Below are 26,878 nucleotides of genomic sequence, written 5' to 3' on the forward strand. Positions count from 1 at the left end.
AATCTTTTCAGTCTCCTGAGAAAGAAGAGGCGCTGCTGCGCCTTCTTCACTGTTTTGTTTGTGTGTACTGACCACGTAAGATCCTCAGCCAGGTGTACGCCAAGGAACCGGAAGCTGCTCACTCTCTCCACAGCAGCGCCGTTGATGGTGATGGGGGTGTGTACTTCTCTGCACCTCCGGAAGTGAGGGTGAGATGGTTGTCTTGACACCAGTGGGTCAGGGCGCTGACCTCCTTCCTGTAAGCCGTCTCATCACCGTTGGTGATAAGACCCACCACTTTAGTGTCGTCCGCAAACTTCACAATGATGTTGGAGCTGTTAGTGGCTGTGCAGTCGTAGGTGTAGAGTGAGTACAGGAGAGGGCTCAGTACACACCCCTGTGGAGCACCAGTGTTCAGTGTGATGGGGGATGAAGTGATGCTGCCCAGTCTGACCACCTGGCGTCTGTCAGACAGGAAGCTAAGGATCCAGCTGCAGAGGGAGCTGCTCAGTCCTAGATCCTGCAGTTTCCTGTCCAGCTTCGAGGGAACGATGGTATTGAATGCTGAGCTGTAATCTACAAACAGCATCCTCACATACGTGTCTCTCTTCTCCAGGTGTGACAGGGCAGTGTGTAGTGTCAGGGCTATGGCATCATCAGTGGACCTGTTGTGGCGGTATGCAAACTGTAGAGGGTCCAGTGAGTCGGGTAGTGCAGAGCAGATGAAGTCCCTGACCAGCTTCTCGAAGCATTTGCTTACGATGGGGGTCAGGGCTACAGGTCGCCAGTCGTTCAATGAGGAGATGGTGGAGGATTTGGGTACAGGGACGATGGTGGCCATTTTGAAGCAGGCTGGGACTACAGACAGAGAGAGGGAAAGGTTGAAGATGTGTGTGAACACTCCAGCCAGCTGAGCCGCGCATGACCTGAGGACGCGGCCGGGAATCCCGTCCGGACCAGTAGCTTTGCGTGCGTTCACCTTCCTGAAGCACTTCCGCACATCCTCCTCAGACACAGTGTGCGCACTGACGTCATCCGCGGTGCGCACACTGTCCGGTCTCATGGTGTTCGCTGTGTCGAATCTAGCGTAGAATACGTTTAGATCCTCACACAGAGAGGCCGTGGTCTGCGGTGTGCTGGTTTTCCCTCTAAAGTCTGTGATCGTGTTTAGTCCCTGCCACATACTCCGAGGGTTGTCAAACTGTTGTTCCACCCTGTCCCTGTACTCACGTTTGGCTGCTTTGATCGTCTTCCGGAGTTGGTAATGTGCGTGTTTGTAGTCCGATGTGTTCGCGGAGGCAAAGGCGGTGTTCCGTGCCGCCAGTGCCACGCGAACATCTCCGTTAATCCAGGGTTTTTGATTTGGGAAGGATTTGACTGTTCTGGATGGGACGACATCTTCCACGCATTTCCTGATAAATCCACAGACTGAGTCTGTGTATTCATCAATGTCTCTGGCGGCCACGTGAAACATTTCACAGTCCGCGTGATCAAAACAGTCCCAGAGAATGGGGGTGGGAGAAGACTCCAAACCTCCCTCCACCCGCTCATTGTAGTGTTGATGCATATGTGTTCTAAGGTGCAATTAAAACCCAGGAGGGCATGGAGCTACCTGCCAAGGAGCAGCAGGTAAGCGCATAGTCCCTCCTGCTAGCCCTCAATGACTAAGTGTATTTAAAATTGAGAGGTGGGCAACGACGTCAGGGGTGAGGTATACACCCTGATGGTGATTTGGACTCCGTGATTGTGCCCACCCCCAAGATCCTATATGTATGTGTAATGAGAGTGTGAATAATGTGAATGTCTAAGTTGTGGGATAAAATTGAGGCAGAGGCAGCCAGAAGGGGACGGGGGGGGGGGGGGGGGGGGGGGGGGGGGTAGCCTCCTCTGCACCCTGGTGACATACCTCCACTCCAAGGCCCTGCATGTGTGGGTGGTTGTGGAGGAGCGGGAAGAGGGAGGCAGCTGGAGATGGGGAGGGAAGGAAGGGAGGGGCAGGTAACCCCTCCCTGGGGCCAGCTCCCCCGCTGACCCCAGTAGGCACTCCCACCCTCCGCGACCCGCCAGGGAAGGGGGGCCCAGGCCCATCAGACCGGGGCCCAGTGCAGTAGCGCCCCCCGGCTCCACAGAGCCCTGGACAGTCCACCCAACCCCACCACAGAGAAAACTGCACCCACCCCACCATCCACACATCTTCCAGACTACATAAGACGGTAAACGCCCAGGCTGAGATCTTCCTCCACCTCTCCTGTATCTCCCCCTCCTGCAGAGAGTTCCTGAAGAGAAGAAAGCTCCTGCAAGATGTGACCATCCCCCCCACCAGTTGAAGAGCCCCCCAGGCGGCTCGACGCACCGGCGGCACCCTGCTCCAGGGCCGGGCCCCCATGCACCCACCCGCCCACAACCCCGGCAACACACCAACCAGGACCCAAGCCCCCGAGGCCCGGCCCGGGCCCCAGCCCAGAGACGGAGCGCCCCCAGAACCTCACGCCCATCCCGGACCCACCCAGGGGCAGCCAGGTTGCCAGGTCAGTAACCCACGTCCGTCAGCACAGACCCTCCCCTAGCCCCGCTGCACGCAGCCGCGAGGAAACAGTCACCTGAGAGCCAACAGAGCCCCCAACCGGACGTGACCGCTACCCCGGGTTGAGCTCCCCAAGGAAGATGCCTCCGGGGAACCCCCCGACGCCCTAAGCCTGTCCCTACCCCCTCACCAATCACAACAGTGAAGGCGGGACCAAACTATGACCCCCCACCCCCACTAGGTGATGGAGCTGATAAAAGGGGCCCAGAGCAATTGATCTAATGTGGTGGCAGAGGCTGTGTCAAGACTAATGTAATCTAATAGATAATTTCTATATTGGTTAGAATTAAGATTATTTTTATTTTTCCAGTTCATGAGGACTGTTTTCTTGGCTATGCATAGGGCAGTGAAGATCATATGGGCTATATTCTTTTCTGAAGTGACATTATCTAAGCTGCCCAGTAGACACACTAAGGGGGAAGTTGGGATGTTACATTTCAGACACTTTGACAAGTCTTCACATATCTCGCGCCAAAACTTTTGCACTGGTGGACAGAACCAAAGAGCGTGGATGTAATTGTCTGGTGTATTGCCTTGACAGTGTGAGCAGTTGTTGGAAGATGTAAAGCCCATCTTGAACATCCGATGACCTGTATAGTGCACTCTATGAAGTATTTTGTATTGTATTAATTGCAGACTGGGATTTTTAATTAATTTAAAAGTTTTTAAGCAAATCTGAGACCAGAAGTTTTGGTCTAGGTTGACTGATAAATCTTCTCCTAGGTCTTCTCCCACCCCCATTCTCTGCGGCCTGCTGGAGCGGGAGGGCTAGTAGGAGGAGTTGGCCGTCCGACTGCGGTCTGGGGTGTGGGGCCTCCCTGCTGCTGCGGAGTCGGGGTGGTCTGCCTCTCCCCACCGCAGGGAAAAGGGTAACACCACCTGGGTCTGGGTGCAATTCCCCCCTCCAGGGGCAAGGGTACCTAGACCCGGTTTGTAGAGTACGCTTGGGGAGTGTGATTGTGTGTACAGCGTCTCTTTATGTCTGTCTCCACGTTGGTTGAGTGTGGAGTGAGTGCATATGAGAGCATGAGGGTGGGAATGGATGTTTGTGTCTGTGTGTGCCTGTATGTCTGTGTCTATATGTCAGGTTGGGTATCAGACGCCACCTCTCTGGGGACACCTCAGGCCCTCCAAGGTTTGGAGGCCTATCTCCACCCACCACCACTTCCCCTGCCGGTGGCGGACTCCCTCAGGTGTCGGTGTGTTGGTGGTTCTTTGTGTCTGGGGGTGGGCGTCCGGGTACACACCGGCTCACTCCTTGGCGGCCGCTTGTCGGGGCCTGGGGCCTGGGGCTCGCTCGGGCCCCTTTGGAGGTGGGGTGCCCCCGGCCTCTCGGCCTGGGGCTCGGTCACTCAGGCACAGCTGGGGGCCGGCGGAGCTCACGGGCGCGTCACTGCAACTCCCCCTGGCTTCTGCTCCGCGGCTGCTGGGCGAGCCCTCATCTGGGACTCTCCTCAGCTCTTACTGGAACAGTGGCGCGGCTGCCCCTCTGTTGGTCTTCCTTGGTCTCTTGTGTTCTGGGGGCCTCTGGATGTCTGGAGTTTTGATCTCCTCCATACCCGCTTCACACCCTGGAGGACGGGGCTGTGGCCCCCCCACACTCCCTAGCAGATCATTACATGGAGAAACCTTTGGAATGCAAGCATGCTGATCCACACAGGTATGCACACATGGGTATTCACAGACGCGGACTAAAGCTTTCTTGGCTGCTGCCTCAAAGCACACTGTGCGCTGTCTATCTTGCGTGCTGCACAATATCGTTTATTATTTAGTAAATATTGATATCTATGACTAGCTAGTTTATTGTGATGGTGCTTTGTTTTCTCTATTATTATGTTACTCTTTGTTGTTTGCTGTCTCCTCTGTTTGTTTTTTTTGTTTGTTTTTTTTTTTTCTCCATACAGGTGACCCAGGAGTTCTTTTTTTTTTTTTTCTCTCTCTCTCTTCCCCCCCCCCTTCTCACCGTCTCTTCTCCCCTTTGGTTTTCTTTCTTTCTCTCCCCCTCTTTCTCTCATTCATTCCCCCTGTCCTATTTATTAAAAAAAAAAAAAAAAAAAAAAAAAAAATGACAAAGGATGAACTGAAGCTCTGCCATCACGTAATGTCGCATACTGCTGTTTCTGATGTCATTTAAAAAAAAAAGAAAAAAAAAAAAAAAAAAAAAACAGTCCCGCACCGCAGACTCCGATTGGTCCGTCCAACAGTGCACCGCCCTCCGGGTTGGAGCTTCCTGTTTCAGCTTCTGCCTGTAGGCGGGCAGGAGCAGGATGGAGCAGTGATCTGATTGGCCGAATGGGGCGCGGGGGAGGGCTTTGTACGCATCCCGGAAAGAGGTGTAACAGTGGTCGAGTTGCCGGTTTCCATGTGTGTTGAAAAGGATGTGTTGATGGAGTTTTGGTGAGACTTTCTTCAGGTTTCCCTTATTAAAGTCTCCGGCTGTGATAAACGCTGCCTCTGGGTGTGCGGTTTCCTCGCTGCTGATCGCGCTGTACAGTTCCCTGAGTGCACGGTCAGTGTCGGCTTGTGGGGGAATGTAAACAGCCGTAATAATCACTGCTGTAAATTCCCTCGGTAGCCAGAATGGCCGGCACTTAATCATCAGGTACTCCAGGTCCGGTGAGCAGAAGGATTTGACCGGGTGCACGTTCGCATAATCACACCAGCTGTTGTTGATCATGAAACACACACCACCGCCTCTGCTTTTCCCAGTAAGATCCTGTGACCTGTCCGCGCGGTGCACAGAGAACCCCGGCAGTTGTATTGCGGAGTCCGGTACTTTGTCCAATAGCCAGGTTTCTGTGAGGCAGATCACACAGCAGTCCCGCATCTCTCGCTGGAATGAGATCCGTGCCCGAAGCTCGCACAGCTTGTTCTCCAGAGACTGCATATTAGCCAGTAATAAACTGGGTAACGGTGGTCTGTAAGTGCGCCGTCTCAGAACCAGAACGCCAGATCTTCTCCCTCTGCGTCGGCGTTTGCGGCCTCCAGGGCCAGAGAACAAAGGCGTCTCAGGTGAGATGAATGGGGGGTCTGCAAACGGAGCGTCCGTGTTGCAAAACTTGAACTCCGGAAAGTTATAAGAAAGACCGTCTTTTATGTCCAGTAAGGTTTGTCGGTCGTACACAAGGAGACAAGTGCTGCTCGTGAAAAAATAAAGGAAAAGTAAAATTAAACACAGAAGAAAGCCGTTGCTTGGGGGAGCTCGCGACGAGGCTGCCATACTCGGCGCCATCTTGATCACTAAACAAACATAGGATTTATTATCACTGAATAATTATGTATAAATCTATACAAATGATAGAAATATGTATTACAAACAACGTGTGTGTGTGTGTGTGTGTGTGTGTGTGTGTGTGTGTGTGTGTGTGTGTGTTTGTGTGCGTGTGTGTGTGTGTGTGTGTGTGTGTGTGTACAATCAGGAGGGATGGGCATGATTTTAGTGTTTTAACAGTCATGAATTATTTTTAACAGCAGGTTGGATGTAATGTGTTAGAACTTCCAGCAGGTGGGGATAAGAGACCTTTAAGGTGTTTGGTGCCACACTCCACCTTCAGGTTTAAAACTAGTGTTAATGGAGGGAGTTTGAAGGTTGAGTTTTTTTTTCCACGACTGCATTTCACTCACTGCCTCTGTTTGTATCTCTGTCACTGCAGGACCAACATGGAGCGAGAAGTCAGCGCTCTCAGGAGGCCGACAAACCTCACAGAAGAAAGGGAGAGAAAAAACACACCTGTGACGAGTGTGGGAGGGGTTTTACTTTGAAGGGTTCACTGAAACAGCATCAGGTCATCCACACTGGAGAGAGACTGTTCAGCTGTGACTTGTGTGGAAAGTCTTTTTCCTGGAAGCGTTCCCTAAAAACACACCAACTCATCCACAGTGGAGTTAAAGCGTACAGCTGTGATCAGTGTGGCAGAGCTTTTACTCACAGTAGCAGCTTACAGAGCCATCTAGTTACCCACTCTGGAATTAAGGCATACAGCTGTGACATCTGTGGAAAAACTTTCAGCCAGAGAGGGTACCGAAATATACACCTACGCATTCACACCAGACATGATGTGTACTGCTGTGAACAGTGTGGCAAACAGTTTACAACAGACGCAAACTTACGAAAACACATGTTTACCCACACTGAGGGACGACCTTATAAATGTGACCTGTGTGAGAAGACTTTTAAAGCTCCACGTTACCTGAGGCAACACCAACAGATCCACACCAGAAAGAGACTCTACAAGTGCAGTTACTGTGAGGTATGTATTTATATTGTTATCTTGTCATTTTAGCCTGACTGTTTGGAACAACTCTGCTCATTAAACTGTGTTAGCATGTTAGCAATTCTACTGCATGGAAAAGCAGCTCTGAGTGATTATTCAGATTTTCATGTCAGTTATGATTTTAGTATTACTGTAGTATTATGGTGGTAGTATTGTAGTTATTGCAGCCCAGTAAACTGAGTGTGTTAACTGAAACAGTCAAATGTAATTGGACGTCTGCAGAGATGCTCTTTATTTCAGGCGACGTTCATGATAAAAATGTTGAAGGACTGACTTACACTGTCTTTGTGTCTTTGTTTAGAAGCAGAGCGACACAGATGGATCCAGTTCTCAACCCTGTCATCACTGTGGTGGTGGGAAAGACTTTCATTGTGACCTCTGTGGAAAAACTTTCAGTTGGAAAGCTGACCTAAAAACACATCAACGTAGACACACTGGAGACAAACTGAAATACTGCAAAGAATGTGGGAGAAGCTTCACCACATCAGGTGACTTAAAAAAACATGAACTGATTCACAGTGGGGTTAAAAAGCACCTCTGTGATCAGTGTGGGTCATCCTTCACCACTGCAAGGGAGCTTAAATCACACAAACGAGTCCACACAGGAGAGAAACCATACAAGTGCAGACACTGTGACAAAAGCTTCTCATATTCAGGTCATCGTAACAGGCACGAACGTACACACATGGAAGGAAACTACAGCTGTGACCAGTGTGACAAGAGCTTCAGGAATCTCAGTTCATACTCCGAACACAAACGATCCCACGTTACTAATAAACTGTTTCACTGTTACCAATGTGCCAAAACATTCACCTCATTGTCTGCTCTGTGCAAACATCAGCGTGATCACTCAGGGCTGAAATCACTCCCATCACTGGATCACAGTGAATCTGAAGAGACAGTTTTTTCTGAAACCACGTGAAAGAAAAACTATTTTTCTTGCTTTATGTAGTGTGGAAGTTTTTAATGTTTCTTTCATCTGTGATGTTCTTGAATGTGTTCACATGAAGATGGTACAAATAAACTGTCCTTTTAGTTTTAGCTCCTAATTTATTCATTATTTATGGATGTAGCACAGCAGCAGTTTCTTGATTAACACATGGAGGGCTCGGGATCTGATGGTAAATAATGTTTTGTGTCCTTGTACACATCATACAGCTCAGCTGTTCCACAGATGTCAGGTTTACACAGTGGGATGGTTTGTAAGAACGCAGCTCTCCTGTGGATAAATCCTTACTCTTAGCCTCAGGACCTCACACAGTCCCAGCAGGTTTGGTCAGAAGATTTATCTTTTTTTCATTTCTATATGATTCTTCTTGCATCTGAACAAAGATGATGATGATGAGTCATTTACAGTGTTGGGACCAGTGTTGGTCAAGTTACTTGAAAAAAGTAACTTGACCAACACTGGTCAAGTTACTCAGATAATTATGTAATCAGATAATTATGTAATCAGATAATTATGTAATCAGTAACTAATTACTGATTACATAATTATCTGAGGAACAATTGTCAATAAGCAGAGAAGTTATTTAAATATTAATGCAAGACATGGAAGCAGGTGTTGTTGTTCCTAAATTAGGAACAATATTTTAAAATTACTTCACAATTCTTCTTGCACTTCAGATTGTTACAAACTATCAGAATATAAAGAAAGTCAGAAAATGGACAACCTCAGCTTATAAAACTATTTTTTTGTAACCACAAACCACTGGATCAATTTCAAGTGTTTTGCACTTGATTTTTATTTTATCATAAAACACTGCAGAGATGCAAAGAAATAATCATTATAACAGTGTGCAACTGCTCCATGTTTTACTGTGTCCAAGCTATAGACGTCTCTGAAGCGACACTTTAGGAAACTCCTGCATAACTGCGGTGTGCACAGTCCACATTTCACAGTGACAGCACAAAGACCCACAAAGCTGGATTTAGATATTTAACATTCTTTCAGTAAAAATTAAACCCTGCATGAGTTCATGAATATCTGGCATTAATCAGATGAAAGCCTCTGCTGTAGCACCCTGTCATCCATTCATCCAAGAGATGTAACCAAGCTAAAAGACACTGCCTCTATTAGATAATTATTAGATAATCATTTTTGAAAAATAATCTGTAACATCAGATTAATTTCAGATTTTTAATGTCAGATTTTACACGGTCAGGTGTAGCTGAGTTTAACTCAGAAACTTAAACTTTAACTCAAAACGTATTTTAAATAAATTTCAAACAAGCCATCATGATAAAGGGAATGTGTGCAGTTTTGGTGCTCCGTAAGTTCTGTGCTGAACAGCATGGCTGACTCTTCGTATCTACTATTGCCTCCACAGTCTGAGCCATTATGACCAATTATGGAGTCCACCGCCAGCTCACACTTTTTTGAGGTTATGTCAAAAGGTTTCTTGGAAAAAACACAGACTATTTGTTTAGGCAGTCTGTGTCAATGGGCTCAGTCAGTAGTCACGTTGTCTTATTACAATGAACACATGCAGTGTAGTTTATTTTGAGTTAATCCAGCCTTCTGCCTGCAAGAAATCTTTAGTGCAGTATGTAATCTGCTTCTGAAAATGGCTCCCAGCAAGAAGAATTTCTTCTTTCAGCTCTAATCCGTGAAAAAAAGACAAAAAATACTTGGTTGGTCTGTTCATTGTCACCGCTCTGGTGTCAGGTGTACATGATTGGAGGATTTGGGGTTGGGTTCTCTGCTCATTCATCATTGCAGATTTTAGTTAGATTTGTTTGTCCCTGGGAACTGTGGGAACCGTAAATTACATTTTGGATGTAAACAAAAAGAAGAGCGTGAAGGGGTGTGAAGAAAAACAGATTTTAAACTTTGTTTTTTTAACTGGACTCTGGTGCCATCCTGTGGCTGCTATGAAACAAAAGTGAAGTAATGGAAATTAAAAAAAATGTTCTCAGTTTTCCTTGTTTGCCAAACTTCTCTCTAAAAACCAAGTCTGTTCCCTGTGTTTTTATTACAGTCTCTACAGTGTGAGATAATAAAAGGAGGATGTTGAAGGCAGCACCGCACTATACACACTATACAATTTTTTCATAACAGATGAGTTTTGGTTTTGTTTGGCTTTTTTGGGAGGGTTTTTTTTTTTTTTATTCCCACCTATGCTTCTATTTTCTATATTAAAAAACAACAGGAGTTATGCAGGTTTACTATGATCAAAACTTCAGACTCACAGTGAAACATCATGCTGTGTAACACTATACACCAGTGTAAAGTTCAGGAAAGTTTCTTCATGGTTCGGAGGCTGCTCGGCAGAGGATGATTTAAAGACGTGTGTGAAATGGGCTGTTATGATGGGTCAGAAAATGTGATGAGGGTTGCCTTTTTATAAAGAGTAGCTTTTCCTTTTTGCCAGCGGTCATGACCGCTATAGAGCGTTTCCCTGAGCTTTAAAACTGCAAAGACGGCATGGCGCTGTCACGCTGATGGCCCGGGAGATACCGTTGGTGAGTCGAAAACTATTGCCTGGATGCCGAAACTCCCAGTAGCCAGGAGAATGCCAGGAGGGGTTTGTTCATATGAAATAGAAAAAAAATACAAAGCATTAAACCATGTTAAAAACACAACAGCCTTTATAAATGCAGTTTGGACCACTTGGCAGTGTTTTATTTGTAAAATATGTTTGGAATCATGTATGATTTTCCTTCCACGTCTCACGTCTACACCACGTTGTGTTGGTCTTTCACGTGGAATTCCAATAAAATTGATTCATGTTTGTGGCTGTAATGTGACAAAATGTGGGAAAGTTCAAGGGGGCCGAATACTTTTGCAAGCCACTGTAAAATAGAAAAAAATACAAAGCATTAAAAAATGTTAAAAACACAGCAGCCTTTATAAATGTAGTTTGGACCCGGAAGCAAGTTTCATCAGGTCATCACTTAAAGACTGGATATCCCACCTGCTGTGGAGTTTTAATGCAGTACAGTTGTTATTATTAAACCCCTGTCACATTCTGACCGTTAAAATGAATAACATTCATATATGAAATGAAATTGTTTCAAGTAAACTGTATATGGTGTTAAATAGGCCTAAACTACTGTACTTTAATGTCGGCAATAAGGGCGGTACTTCAAGAGCCATATATTTTATGAGGTGGTACTCATTGTGATATATAGAGGACAGCAGGAGCAGAACAGACACACAGCAACAACCAACAAAAACCCTGCAAGTGGACCTATTTTGGGGGGACTTGTGTATCATGTCAGCACTGTGCAATGCTCTATGTGACAAATATTAAAAAATAAATTTCATTAGTATAGATAAAATATTTTGTTCTCTATGAATGCCCAGCAGCCCTGAAACCCTCTGAACTCTAATGTTCACAATCCAATAAATCGATAGACTTTGAGGAGCATGAATTAGACTGGATAAGAATTTTTATGGAACTTCTTTTATCCTGGACCTGGAAGAACCCTTGACCCCAAGCAAGCTCATGCCATCCCCCTGTACCCAGCTCCACTTGTTTGTGAAACAAAGCTGTGTCCCATTGGTTCTCCTGTTTGGTCTACCTTAGTAATTTGGACATCCTCAACAAAACGAACAGTAAGTATGGAAAATTCAAGTCCATGTCAAGTTCATGTCAACGGGAAGAGAAAGTGTCTCATCAGTTTGATACCTGCTACGTGAAGGTGTTAGAGAAGATTTGCATCAATAAGATTTCTTTTTCTGGTCTATTGTGGTTACTTGTGAGTTTAGACTATTCAGACATCTATGAGGGCTGTGATAAGAGAAGGAGAAGGTTTTAGAGATGTTAAGTTTGCCTATACTTTCACAATTTAAAACACTCTAAACGCAGTTACTCCTGCTACAGAACCTGCTGCCTTCTGGTGGTGTCTAATAATCTTAGGCCCCTCCTCAATTCAGAGATGGTCTTTGCCTTTTCACGTAAATGGCCTCCTTGACTCCGCCCTCAAACCAGCATTCCTCCCTGTCCAGGATGTGTACATCCTCATCATTGAAAGAGTGTCCACTGGCCTGTAGGTGAAAATAGACTGCAGAGTCCTGGCCTGACGAGGTAGCTCTTCTGTGTTGTGCCATCCGCTTCGCCAGAGGTTGTTTGGTTTCCCCGATGTATAAATCCTGGCAATCCTCCTGGTACTTAACAGCGTACACTATGTTACTCTGTTTGTGTCGGGGGACCCGATCCTTAGGGTGGACCAATTTTTGGTGCAGCGTGTTTTGGGGTTTAAAAGCCACAGAGACCCGGTGTTTAGAAAAAACGCATCTCAACTGCTCCGATACTCCTGACACATATGGGATCACTACAGGTTTTCGCTTGGGCAGCGGTTGTCCTTCTCTCCTGGATTGGCCGGAGCTTTCTTTAGGTGCCTTTCCCGCTTTGACAAAAGTCCAGCTGGGATAACCACATTCACTCAGGGCCTTCTTGATGTGCTGTTTATCTGTATCCCTGGCCGCTGTGTCAGTGGGGATGGTGTTCGCTCTGTGTTGTAGCGTCCTGATGACACCCAGTTTGTGCTCCAGTGGATGATGAGTCAAACCTTGGATACTGATCCGTATGTGTAGGTTTACGGTACACGTCAGCTTTTAGATGTACCGCTATTACTGATGGAAATCTCACAGTCTAAGAAGGCTAACCTGCCACTTTTCATGTCCTCCCTGCTGAATTTGATGTGTCTCCTTATCTTTCCTCATGTGGTGCATTTTCCATTGTCTTATGTAGTCTGGAAGATGAGTGGATGGTGGGGTGGGTGCAGTTTTCTCTGTGGTGGGGTTGGGTGGACTGTCCCGGACTCTGTGGGGCCGGGAGGCGCTGCTGCACTGGGCCCCGGTCTGGATGGGCCTGGGCCCCCTTTCCCTGGCGGGTCACGGAGTGTGGGAGTGCCTACTGGGGTCAGCGGGGGAGCTGGCCCCAGGGAGGGGTTACCTGCCCCTCCCTCCCTTCCCTCCCCATCTCCAGCTGCCTCTCTCTTCCCGCTCCACCACAACCACCCACACATGCAGGGCCTTGGAGTAGGGGTATGTCACCAGGGTGCAGAGGAGGCTACCCCCCCCTCTGTCCCCTTCTGGCTGCCTCTGCCTCAATTTTATCCCACAACTTAGACATTCACATTATTCACACTCTCATTACACATACATATAGGATCTTGGGGGTGGGCACAATCACGGAGTCCAAATTACCATCAGGGTGTACACCTCACCCCTGGAGTCGTTGCCCACCTCTCAATTTTAAATACACTTAGACATTGAGGGCTAGCAGGAGGGACCATGCGCTTACCTGCTGCTCCTTGGCAGGTAGCTCCATGCCCTCCTGGGTTTTAATTGCACCTTAGAACACACATGCATCAACACTACAATGAGCGGGTGGAGGGAGGTTTGGAGTCTTCTCCCACCCCCATTCTCTGCGGCCTGCTGGAGCGGGAGGGCTAGGTGGAGTTGGCTGTCCGACTGCGGTCTGGAGTGTGGGGCCTCCCTGCTGCTACGGAGTCGGGGTGGTCTGCCTCTCCCCACCGCAGGGAAAAGGGTAACGCCACCTGGGTCTGGGTGCAGTTCCCCCCTCCAGGGGCAAGGGTACCTAGACCCGGTTTGTAGAGTACGCTTGGGGAGTGTGATCGTGTGTACAGCGTCTCTTTATGTCTGTCTCCACGTTGGTTGAGTGTGGAGTGAGTGCATATGAGAGCATGAGGGGGGGAATGGATGTTTGTGTCTGTGTGTGCCTGTATGTCTGTGTCTATATGTCAGGCTGGGTATCAGACGCCACCTCTCTGGGGACACCTCAGGCCCTCCAAGGTTTGGAGGCCTATCTCCACCTACCACCACTTCCCCTGCCAGTGGCGGACTCCCTCAGGTGTCGGTGCGTTGGTGGTTCTTTGTGTCTGGGGGTGGGCGTCCAGGTACACACCGGCTCACTCCTTGGTGGCCGCTTATCGGGGCCTGGAGCCTGGGGCTCGCTCGGGCCCCTTCGGGGGTGGGGTGCCCCCGGCCTCTCGGCCTGGGGCTCGGTCACTCAGGCACAGCTGGCGGCCGGCGGAGCTCACGGGCGCGTCACTGCAACTCCCCCTGGCTTCTGCTCCGCGGCTGCTGAGTGAGCCCTCATCTGGGACTCTCCTCAGCTCTTACTGGGACAGTGGCGCGGCTGCCCCTCTGTTGGTCTTCCATGGTTTCTTGTGTTCTGGGGGCCTCTGGATGTCTGGAGTTTTGATCTCCTCCATACCTGCTTCACACCCTGGAGGACGGGGCTGTGGCCCCCCCACACTCCCTAGCAGATCGTTACATGGAGAAACCTTTGGAATACAAGCGCGCTGATCCACACAGGTGTGCACACGGGTGTTCACTGCTCGTAGACCCAAATTACACCTTTCTTGGCTACTACTTCGAAGCACATCTGTCCTGCGTGCTGCACAACAACATTGAATATTTAGTATTTACTGCTGTTTACACTTAGCTAGATTAATGCGATGGTGTTGTGTTTAGTATGTTGCTTTGTTTTTTGTTTTTTGTTTGTCTTTTTTTGCTTGTTTTCTATTCTTCTCTCAACAGGTGATCCAGGAGATTTTTATTTTTTTTCTCCCCCCCTTTCTCACTGTCCCTCTCCCCTTCTGTTTTTCCTTTCCTTCCTCTTTCTTTCTCCCTTTCCTATCTCTCACTCATGTCTGTCCCGTCTGTAACATCTGAAAATAAAATATAATAAATAATAAAAACAAAGATCGACCAAATGGACCAATACGGCAATGCCACGATGATCCATTTGGCAAAGTAAATCCATTGGGTATCCTTGTTGGTCTTCAGACAACAATTCTGATGGCTAAAGAACCAAATGGGACAGGCGGAAAAAATAAATAAATGTATGTATGGTTGGAGGGTAAGATGGCGCCGCCCTTGTGTGCAATAGGTTGGCAGCCTTAACATGAAATTTCCCCTTGTGGGACTAATAAAGGTATATCAATCAGTCAATCAATCAACTAGGGAAGCAGATGCAATTTCGGTTGCCAAAGCAATATGTAAGAATATCATCCCAGAACACGGGATTCCGGAGACTATTTATAGTGATGATGGTCCACACTTTATAAATGAAGTGATTGGATTAATGGCACAGCATCTAGGGATAACACTAAAACATCATTGTTCATATCAGCCACAAAGTGCAGGGTTGGTAGAGAGAACTAATGGCACAGTAAAGCTAAGACTTAGGAAGTCAATGGAAGAGACAGGCAGGACATGGTTAGACTGTATAGAACTAGTTAAGATGTACATTACTCCAACAGAGAACGGTCTGACTCTTTGAGATTATATATGGTAGAGCATTTAGAGTTCTAGAGATTGGATGTTGATAAGGCCATGGAGAGGAAGTGCTCCGTTCTTACTGCAGGTTTTCATAGAAAGTATAGAGAATAACACCCTCCCTCCTACTCTTACTCAGGGTCTCATAACACTAATTCCAAAGCCAAACAAAGACTTACTTCTTATTGATAATTGGAGACCCATCTGTCTGCCCAATAATGACTATGGGATTATGGCTTTAGTACTTGATAACAGAATAACATCTGTTCGGGTAACAAAAAAAAAAAATTAACTGCAACCTTCCGTGTGGTCAACAACAGACACACATTATGTCCCTATCGTGGACCACGGCCAATCAGAGATAGTCAGGGGCGGGACCTCTCTGATTGGCCGTGGTCCAGTTGAAAGTACAGGTGGAAGAGAGAGGTGAGTAGCTTGAATAAAGCAATATCCATCCATCCATCCATTCGCTTCTGTTTCTCCTTTTCAGGGTCGCGGGGGGCACTGGAGCCTATCCCAACTGTCATAGGGCGAGAGGTGGGGTACACCCTGGACAGGTCGCCAGTCTGTCGCAGGGCCAACAATCATTCGCGCTCACATTCACACCTAATGGCAATTTGGATTTTTCCAATTACAGTTTTTTTTTATTGGTTTGGCGCAGTTTTCACAAGCAATTGGTACATTTTCAAAACTCTTAGTACTTATATCACAACAGATCATCAAAAGTGCACGTTTTTCAAACATTTCAGCATATTTCCAATTGTGTCAGTACAATACACATAATGACAAAATATCCTTTTCACTACACAAAATAAGTGTTTCATCTAAATAAATGTTTTGTTCACAGTTACTGCCTTTCATAATGTTATCACTATCAAATTTTTGATTTGCACCTCTTATTATTCAGTTTAATACATTTGTCTATCATTTAATTCAACTGATCTTAATGTTTAATCAATGAATCCTTCATTATGTCCATGGATTTTCAACTTGACTGATTGTTGTCTGGTCATTTGTAAGTTACACATTGCTGCAAGAGCTTTCAATCTAGAAATACTAATTGCTAATTGTTTCCCCCTGATGATCACAATTAGTTACCATATAAGTAGAACTGTGTTTGAGACTTTGCACTGTTCAAATATGGAGCAGGATAGACTCGTAGTGAGAGGAAACCTTCATTGAAGAGGTGGTGGTGGTGCTCCTCAACAGAGAGGTGGTCTTCAGAGAAATGTAGGCAGAAGACAACGCACCATCATCTCTAATGAAGTCCGGGCCATCATTGTTGACCATGTGGTTAACAGAGGCTTTACCATGGCTGAGGCTGCCAGGTTGGTACAGCCTAATTTACAAAGGTCAACTGTCAGCTCTATCATCAGAACTTTTCGCCAAGAAAACTGATATGTTTGCTATAGCAACTTCACTTCTAAAATATAGTACTCTATTGTATAGATGAACAACATGTAATTGTCAGTTTACAGTAATGTAATTTGTAATACTTCAATATTCACAGTATATGATTGTCCTCAGAATTAACAGGAGACAACCTGGTGGTGGTCGCCCACGTGTTTTGACTGACCAGCAGGAGTTGGCTGTGGTGGAAATGGTCAGGGCAAGGAATGACATACGGCTGTCGGAAATCAAACAGGCTATTGAGAACAACAATGACACCTTTGCCAATGTGCCATCAATTAGCCTTCCAACGATTGCCCGGCTTTTGAAGAAGCACCAGGTTTCCATGAAACAAATTTACTTGGTTCCTTTTGAGAGGAACTATGTCCGGGTGAAACAACTGCGTTCAGAATATATTCAGGTACAACACTAAACTGGCATGCAATTACTGTAACAGTACTGACAACTATTAGTTGTAAAAAAAAAAAAACTAACTAAATTATCATTTTAGAGGGTGATGGAGCTGGACGCTGCTGTGAATCATCACAAGTATATTTTTGTTGATGAGGCCGGTTTCAATCTGGCAAAAACTAGACGCAGAGGACGTAACCTTATTGGACAAAGGGCTACCATCCAAGTCCCTGGACAACCTGGAGGAAACATCTCAATGGGTGCAGCTATATCTGAAGATGGTGTGGTAGGCTGTAGACCAGTTCTAGGGTCATACAACACTGAACACCTGATAGTTTTTTTTTAAATGAACTGGAGCAGGCCTGTCAGGGAGAAGACATTGTCTATGTTGTTGTGTGGGACAATGTCAGCTTCCACCATGCACAGCTGGTTCAGGAATGGTTTCAAACACATCCTCGCTTCATGACACTCTATCTTCCACCATATTCCCCTTTCCTCAACCCAATTGAGGAATTCTTCTCTACATGGAGGTGGAAGGTGTATGATCGCCATCCCCATGAGCATGTCTCCCTTCTTCAAGCCATGTGTGAAGCTTGTGGTGATATAACTGCTGGGCAAAGTCAAGCCTGGATTCGTCATGCCAGGAAATTTTTCCCACGGTGCCTGAACAACGAAGACATCCACTGTGATGTTGATGAAAATTTATGGCCCAATGTTAATGACCGGCTTGATTAATTGTGTAAAAGTGATAAAAATAAAATAAAAAATATATTGTGCTTATGTAAATGACTTGTTGTTTTTTCTCCCTTTTTCGTGTGTGTGTATGTGTATGTTTTTTTTTTTTTGTTTTTTTTTTTGTTTTTTTTGGTTATGCCTGAACATAAGTGTAATATTTGCTGTGTAAAGTTTTACAGTTCAGTTACACTCATTCATCACCAAGGACAATTTGAAACGCTTACCTTGTATTATTTGCTCCTGAATGAAATGATTGGTAAAAGTACTACGTTGAAAAAAGATCTTACTGTTTTGTTTGGGTGAGTAAAGCAAATGTTCTCAGAATATATCACAATGACCATATGTTCTGCAACAATGATTAAGTGGAATGAAAATATGTGCAAATACAATGAACCCATGACATCAGATTTGAAAGAATGACTAGTGGTGTTACAAATGTGATCAAATGTGAGTTTTGTACTGAGAGATTTGAAAATGCACACTTTAGTTGTGAAAATAGTACCAAACCAATTTAAAAAAACTGTAACCTATCCCCACAAGCTGCATGTCTTTGGACGGTGGGAGGAAGCCGGAGTACCCAGAAGGAACCCACATAAACACGGGGAGAACATGCAAACTCCACACAGAAAGACCCCGGTGATGTTGGAATTGAACTCAGGACCTTCTTGCTGTGCAGCAACAGTGCTAACCACCGTGCTGCCTAAAGCGATATCGATTCATTACATCCTGAATTGACTTTTAAATATAACTGTGTTTTGCCAGAAATGGCATATTCTCAGATTAAAGCTCACAAAACTATTTCAACAACCAACAAACAGTAAATGAGAGCAGGTACACGGATTCCACACAAAGACATAAACACAGAGCGGACGCATCAGAATCAGCTTTGTCTTTCTCCGCTTTCTCACCCGACGGCCCGCAGACCGAAACGCTGTCAGAGATCAGCGATTCTGATGCGTCGGGTCCGCTCTGTATTTACATCTTTTTGCACTGATTCTGAGCTGCAGGTTTGGTCTCTCTCCAACGAAAATTCACTGAGCCAGCAGCAAAAGAAGCAGCAAACTGCGCTTCACATTGATCAATGTCGTCATGCGTTTTGCTGTTTTGCCTCCACGACTATTAAAATCACACTTCATGCACAGCTAGCTCTCTCTCTCTCTCTGTACTTCAAGAACAGCTTTCCGTGTCAAATCTCTGTTTTCTGCATTATTCATTCGCTTATTACCCACCAGTCTACTGTTGTTCACAGCGCTGTCTTTTTCTTTTCTTTTTCTTTTTTCACTTAAACGACCTCGGACAAGAAAGCCTATTTTTTCTGTTGTTCAATAGTGAAGAAATTTAAACTTTATATGCAGAGCATTGCAGAATATTTTTAAGGTTATCTGCTATAAAAAGTCAGGCCAGAAAAATCTCCTTCATGTTTTTCTGTGTTTTATTCTCAGTTACTTTCACACAAAGGCATCTGCTGTGATGTTCACAATTCTGATGAAGATTCTGATTTTTTGCTTCTTTTTTCATAAATGACTCATCATCATCTTTGTTCAGATGCAAGAAGAATCATATAGAAATGAAAAAGGTATAAATCTTCTGACCGAACCTGCTGGGACTGTGTGAGGTCCTGAGGCTAAGAGTAAGGATTTATCCACAGGAGAGCTGCGTTCTTACAAACCATCCCACTGTGTAAACCTGACATCTGTGGAACAGCTGAGCTGTATGATGTGTACAAGGACACAAAACATTATTTACCATCAGATCCCGAGCCCTCCATGTGTTAATCAAGACACTGCTGCTGTGCTACATCCATAAATAATGAATAAATTAGGAGCTGAAGCTAAAAGGACAGTTTATTTGTACCATCTTCATGTCAACACATTCAAGAACATCACAAATGAAGAAACATTAAAAACTTCCACACTACATGAAGCAAGAAAAATAGTTTTTCTTTCAGGTGATTTCAGAAAAAACAGAAACATCAAACACCTCCAAGACTCTCTTTGAAAGAACTAAAAACCTTTATTCTCATGGTCCAATCATGAGTGAACTCCCCGATGAAGCCTTGTGTGCTAAAACATGTCAGAGTTTAAAGGTTAAACATGAGTTTCCAAAACGTTTTGCTGGAGAACAATGAACTATTTGACTGAGTTTCAATTATTTACAGACGAGCAAAACCAGGACAGAGAAAAAAGGACAAAACTGACTCAGTAAAACGACAGAAAATAAGATCCCATGTAAATCTGTATTATGTAGAAGTTCAGCCCAGCAACCAGTTCAGTTCAACACAAGTTTAAATGATTCTATCTGAACTCTGTGGAGCCTGATCTCAAGCTTTTTGAGTCTGACACTGAAACCAGAGGATCTTTCTGTCTCTTCAGATTCACTGTGATCCAGTGATGGGAGTGATTTCAGCCCTGAGTGATCACGCTGATGTTTGCACAGAGCAGACAATGAGGTGAATGTTTGGGCACATTGGTAACAGTGAAACAGTTTATTAGTAACGTGGGATCGTTTGTGTGTGGAGTATGAACTGAGATTCCTGAAGCTCTTGTCACACTGGTCACAGCTGTAGTTTCCTTTCACGTGTGTACGTTCATGAGAGTTACGACCATATGAACGTGAGAAGCTTTTGTCACAGTGTCTGCACTTGTATGGTTTCTCTCCTGTGTGGACTCGTTTGTGTGTTTTAAGCTCCCATGCAGTGGTGAAGGATGACCCACACTGATCACAGAGGTGCTTTTTAACCCCACTGTGAATCAGTTCATGCTTTTTTAAGTTACGTGATGTGGTGAAGCTTCTCCCACATTCTTTGCAGTATTTCAGTTTATCTCCAGTGTGTCTATGTTGATGTATTTTTAGGGTGTCTCGTCGACTGAAAGTTTTTCCACAAAGGTCACAATGAAAGTCTTTCCCACCACCACGGTGATGACAGGGTTGAGAACTGGATCCATCTGTGTCGCTCTGCTTCTAAACAAAGACACAAAGACAGTGTAAGTCAGTCCTTCAACACTTTTATCCTGAACGTCGCCTGAAATAAAGAGCATCTCTGCAGACGTCCAATTACATTTGACTGTTTCAGTTAACACACTCAGTTTACTTGGCTGCAATAACTACAATACTACCACCATAATACTACAGTAATACTAAAATCATAACTGACATGAAAATCTGAATAATCACTCAGAGCTGCTTCTCCATGCAGTAGAATTGCTAACATGCTAACACAGTTTAATGAGCAGAGTTGTTCCAAACAGTCAGGCTAAAATGACAAGATAACAATATAAATACATACCTCACAGTAACTGCACTTGGAGAGTCTCTTTCTGCTGTGGATCTGTTGGTGTCGTCTCAGGTAATGTGGAGATTTAAAAGTCTTCTCACACAGGTCACATTTATAAGGTCGTCCCTCATTGTGGGTAAACATGTGTTGTTGTAACTGTGCGTCTGTAGCAAAGTATTTGCCACACTGTTCACAGCAGTACACATCATGTCTGGTGTGAATGCGTAGGTGTATATTTCGGTGCCCTCTCTGGCTGAAAGTTTTTCCACAGATGTCACAGCTGTACGCCTTAATTCCAGAGTGGGTAACTAGATGACTCTTTAAGCTACCACTGTGAGTAAAAGCTCTGCCACACTGATCACAGCTGTACGCTTTAACTCCACTGTGGATGAGTTGGTGTGATTTTAGGTGACCCTTCATGGAAAAAGACTTTCCACACAAGTCACAGCTGAACGGTCTCTCTCCAGTGTGGATGACCTGATGCTGTTTCAGTGAACCCTTCAAAGCAAAACCCCTCCCACACTCGTCACAGGTGTGTTTTTTCTCTCTCTTTCTTGGTTGAGGTTTGTCGGCCTCCTGAGAGCGCTGACTTCTCGCTCCATGTTGGTCCTGCAGTGACAGAGATACAAACAGAGGCAGTGAGTGAAATGCAGTCGTGGAACAAACTCAACCTTCAAACTCCCTCCATTAACACTAGTTTTAAACCTGAAGGTGGAGTGTGGCACCAAACACCTTAAAGGTCTCTTATCCCCACCTGCTGGTAGTTCTGCAAAGAGTGAACTACCACTGGCAAAATTTAGCAGTCTTCGCAAACTTCAAAAAGCAAATGGCCTAGATCTTGGTTCCACTTGCCTCTTACCCGTGACTTCAATTTCAAATTCAGGATCTGACACAGACTGATTCATGTCCTACACAGTTCTTACAAGTTCATAGAAATTTCTGTTCAATTAGAACCAAGCATTTGAGTTGATGGTTGTAATTTTTATACAATGTTGTAATTTGTGTTTCAACAATTTTTTGATTAATGTTTTGTTTCCGTTACAATATTATACTTTAATGTATAGTATTGTAACGGAAACAAAACAGGAAACAAAACATCAATCAAAAAATTGCTCTTTTTTATTTGGCCTACTTAAATTTATTTTGGGCTACCAAAAACTGAAGAGTCTCTGCCCAAAGGGCTACCAGGGATTTTGAAATTTTGCGAGCCCTGGACCCATTTCTGTAATATACTTACATATCTATATTATTGCTAATATATATTGTAATATATCTATATCATGGCTAAAGCACTTCTGGATGGATGCAAACTGCATTTCGTTGCCCTGTACCTGTGACATGTGCAATGACAATAAAGTTTAATTCTATTCTATTCTATTCTATTCAAATATTTTATAGTTCAGCAACACTCATCAATCTAATAAACTTAAACCTGCACCATCCTTCCTATTCTGGGATTTTAAAGAGTACTTATCAGAAATATTAAACAACCTAACTAATAGAGTTGCCAACTCCCAGCAAAAATCTCCCAGAACCACCCCCGCCCTCCACCTCATGATGCTTAATTGACATAATCAACTTTAATTTAATGCACGTGTAAATCAAATGCACAGAAATAATCAATTATGTTTCTACAATAATTAAATAGATTCACCATCTTTCTTCAACAGAATTGCACAATGCACAGATGGTACCTTCCCAAAGGAAAAAGGGCTATAGCTTACCAGTAGTGATGGGATTTCTGGCTCTTTTTAGAGAACCGGCTCTTTCGGCTCGGCTCACTAAAAAGAGCCAGCTCTTTCAGCTCCAAACCGGATAATTAATTATTAACAATAATATAAAATTATGCAGAAAAGGAACTACTAATGTAAAAAAAAAAAGTGGTTTTATTTATATATGTTTATATATAAATATATACGGTTGCCCCTAGAGACAAAGCATGTACAAACTCCAAAACACATTTCTAGTGTTAACTGAACTCCCAAAACAGAGCTACCTAGATCACTTAAATGACACAATTGAAAGCATATGTGTATTGTTTGTGTATTTATACACAAGCACTCATATATGGTAAATGGCCTGCATTTGTATAGCGCTTTATTCAGTCCCTAAGGACCCCAAAGCGCTTTACACTACATTCAGTCATTCACCCATTCACACACACATTCACACACTGGCAATGGCAAGCTACGTTGTAGCCACAGCTGCCCTGGGGCGCACTGACAAATAATTAAAAACAAAAAAGTTCATTTACCTGTTACCTGTCGCTGGCTTGTGTAGCCACTAGGTAACAAAAGCTCAACACTGTGCCTAGCATCCTGGAGCACTTCTGTTGTGTTTTGTACGTGCTTCTGAGTTTGTACGTGCTATGGAGTTTTTACGTGTTTTGGAGTTTGTACGCGCTTCAGGGTTTGTACGTGTTTTGAAGTTTGTGCGTGCTTTGTCTCTAGGGGTCATGGTAAATATACTTTTATTTATTCACTCCACATAAAATGTAATAAATAAATCATATAATACAAAAACCAACTATTCACAGTTCAACTTTTAACTATTTAAATTTTCAGGTTTTTCCTTTTAAATTTTTTTAAAGTGAAACAACACAAAACACTGCAAACCACAACACAATTAAATATACATTAAAATATGAAAACAGAAAGAACATGCATATTCTCTGTCATATGGGCCTGCATGAATAAACTTTCTGAATCCTTTACCATCTGCAACTGAAAATAGTTGTGGATGATCACTATACCTTTCTAATGTGATGTTGTTGTCCCTGGCTCTCTCTCTCCCTCCCACTCTGTTCCTGTGCTATTGCCAGTGTGACTACCGCTCCTCCCCCCTCTGCCCAGTGCAAAGCACAAGGCTCACGTGCGGAGTGAAGCGTAAAAAAGTGCGAGAGAGGGTGAGAGAAAGAAAAAAAAAAAACCACGGCTCGCGTCGTTCACGTCAAAGATCCGGCTCTAAGAGCCATTTCGTTCGCGACCGACCCATCACTACTTACCAGGGTGTAAATTAGACTTAATAATTACTATATACAGTAATGGATTTCTATACAATTAATCAGATGTCCACTTTGGTTGTAAGATTCAGATAATTATTTATTAAAAGTTAGTCCTTTAAATGAAATAACAAAGAAAAGTATTTTTTGTGCCTCCCTTTTCTTGTTAATGGCCTACCTGCCCCCTGGAAAAGCTTTGCTAGAGCCACCCCTGCACAGTTACCAGCTGTCAACTACTTAGAAAACATGAGAGAAGAAGAGGCAGCTACAGCTTAAGGACACAGACTAACTCCAGAGTCTTTTTCCCCCATTCTAGCTGAAGTACGGGACAAATCGCTTCCTTTTCACCTCAGTATGGAAGAGATTAAGATTAAAAATGCAGCGGCTTGGAAGCATGTAGTGAGGCTCCAAATGCTCCACCAGTTCGCCGACAGGTCTCGCAGACAACAGCCGCTCTATCGAGTGACACATACTTCTCTGATAAGCAAAGCTGGGTTACGCGAAGTAGCGCGTTTTGTGAGGCGAGGATCGGTCTGTTTTTAATTAGTATAGTATGAACATCTAATCTAGACGCCTTATTCTGGACTAACTGAAGTCTGTTAATATCTGTCTTAACAAACTTCAGACTTCAGTTAGTCTGAAGTTTGAAGTAAACAAAGTGCGTTTCTGAGATACCGACGAGGCCTCCCTTGCAAGTAAATTGATCGATTGCTGTTGCCTTGTTTTTCTTTCATGGGAATAAGTCCTGGAGACAGCGGGGTCTGAGTTTAGACCCAACAGGTTCAGTGAAGAAAAATGTCTGATTGTAACCTGAGGGGTTTTTTTACATTAAGAAAAAGGCACCAAACATCAAACCAATTTAAGCCTAAACAGTAACACATGAAAGTAGAGCAGGGCGATATGACCAAAAATATTAACAGTGCAAATGCAAATTCCTCGGAGCAAATGTCGGCCAATTTCCACTGGAAATGCCTTTTGGTTAAACTGTCAGCAAGGAATTTGCATTTGCACTGTTAAATTTTTATATAACTTTAATGCACATAAAAAACAGCTGTTTGTTTAAATGAAAATACATTGATGGGTTTTTTTTAATAAAGTTGTGGAGTTGTAAAGTATTTTGTCTCGCGTCACTTGTATCGTCAGTCATATTGTTATCGCACATTTTCAAATGTATATCGTGATAAATATTTTTGGTCATATCGCCCTGCTCTGTCTGTCACCTTCTGTGTTGAGCTCATTGTTTTCTCTGTAGTGGCTGAGCTGAGTCCAAGTAGCTGAAAATGTTCCTCTGCTGCTCCGTCAGACTCTTCTCCTCCTGCTGATCAGCTGGGACACAAAGCAGATCTTTGTTAGGCTCCACACTGCACTGAAGAGTCAAAGTGTCTCATATGTTCACCTGACAAGTAAAAGAACACATTTTTGCTTCCCGAGGTGGGCAACTTATTGGAAACAAACACAAAAGGTTTGAGCACCGATACAAAATTTAGCAGTATAGCAGGAGAGACTGAGGCCTGTTATTAGAATCAAATGCCCAGTGGGCCGACACACCAATACACACACACACACACACACACACACACACACACACACACACACACACACATATATATATATATATATCCACACACATATATATATATGTGTGTGGATAGATAGATAGATAGATAGATAGATAGATAGATAGATAGATAGATAGATAGATAGATAGATAGATAGATAGATAGATAGATAGATAGATAGATAGATAGATAGATAGATAGATAGATAGATAGATAGATAGATAGATCCCTTTTGAATGTTGGCAAGTATGTGTATGTAGTGTTAAATAGGCCTATACTACTGTGCTGTGATGTCGCTCGTAAGGGTGAAACTCGTTGTGAAACGCTTGAGAACCACTGCTACAGAACAATGGAGATTTCCGTTATATGGTAACACCTGCAACTCACGTGACGCCCAGAATTGTACAATACTGATGCTCGAGAGCGCGCGTGTGATGCAAGTATGTGTAGAGTGTTGAGCGCGTGATCAGTGGTGAGAAAAACAACTCATGAAACTTGACCTTTCTATACTCGTGGCTCACTAACATACCTTATCAACTTCAGCCACTTCCTCTTCTCTCTCTTTTCACAAGGAAACCAGTAAAATGACAGATTAGACTGTTGTTTTGAGCCAGATTGGTTAAAACAACGAGGAACACAGCATTGTGGCATATTGAACACGGGAGCGTTTAGGCCCGGAAGTAGGATTCATCGCATCATCACTGAACGACCGGATACTGATGCTTGAGAGCGCGCGTGTGATGCAAGTATGTGTAGAGTGTTGAGCGCGTGATCAGTGGTGAGAAAAACAACTCACGAAACTTGACCTTTCTATACTCGTGGCTCACTTGCACTTCTAATCTATTCGTTTGCACACTTACACACACACAGCTGTGGTTTCCTGTTTTGCTACACTCTGGAGAGCCTCGCCTTTAACGGTCTTCTCTCACAGAGAGCAACAGAAAGCGTCATTCAGAAAACTTCGAAAAACTCAAGATTGACTGAACTCAGTTCAAAGTTACCTTGACACTTACCTTTAGATGTGAGAGGTAGCGATGGTCTGCTTGAAGCTGACACTCCGGTGCGTGTGTCAGAAAGATTAACTGCTTCAGAAGCACTGTGTCGAGGCTTGATTCGTTTGGCCAGAGTCACGTGATTAGTGACGTCTGAAGCTTCATTTAGAACGTACTTTTTTTTTTAAAGTTTGACGAGCATCTTGACTTTTGGTCTTTGGATATTAACAGTCCTGGGTATGTGACTCCTTGTTTAACAGAAATGTTACAGAGAGCATTTGCAGTGCAGTCTTTAATTGCTAGCAATTCACATTTTTTTAGATTTAGACATAAACCAGATGCTTCAGAGAAATCACTAATAACACTAAGGGCTGGACGGATTTGATTTGCATTCTTCAAGAAGAGTGGTGTCATCAGCTAGCT

The 26,878-nt window shown here is 44.3% G+C and overlaps 2 protein-coding genes across 3 annotated transcripts in view; one reads left to right on the forward strand and one right to left on the reverse strand.

Moving 5' to 3' along the window:
- LOC308385446 (uncharacterized protein) overlaps positions 1-26,878 on the forward strand; it is a 538,971-nt gene that overhangs the window by 15,571 nt on the left and 496,522 nt on the right. The gene's annotated exons all lie outside the window — the stretch shown is intronic.
- Positions 19,716-26,799, reverse strand: LOC308385459 (uncharacterized protein). 2 transcript variants are annotated; one of them, XM_080864381.1, is made up of 4 exons: positions 26,477-26,799; positions 25,125-25,230; positions 20,916-21,512; positions 19,716-20,590 (listed from the first exon to the last, which is right to left on the reverse strand). In XM_080864381.1, the coding sequence occupies exons 2-4, from the start codon at positions 25,140-25,142 to the stop codon at positions 19,898-19,900; spliced, it is 1,308 nt and encodes a 435-aa protein (XP_080720507.1). In that variant the 5' UTR covers positions 25,143-25,230; positions 26,477-26,799; the 3' UTR covers positions 19,716-19,897. The 2 variants fall into 2 exon arrangements, with proteins under 2 accessions (XP_080720507.1, XP_080720508.1); XM_080864382.1 differs by lacking the exon at positions 26,477-26,799 and having other exon boundaries at positions 25,125-25,346.

Source organism: Rhamphochromis sp. 'chilingali' (genome assembly GCF_963969265.1).
Source record: "Rhamphochromis sp. 'chilingali' genome assembly, chromosome: 18".
Taxonomy (NCBI): domain Eukaryota; kingdom Metazoa; phylum Chordata; class Actinopteri; order Cichliformes; family Cichlidae; genus Rhamphochromis; species Rhamphochromis sp. 'chilingali'.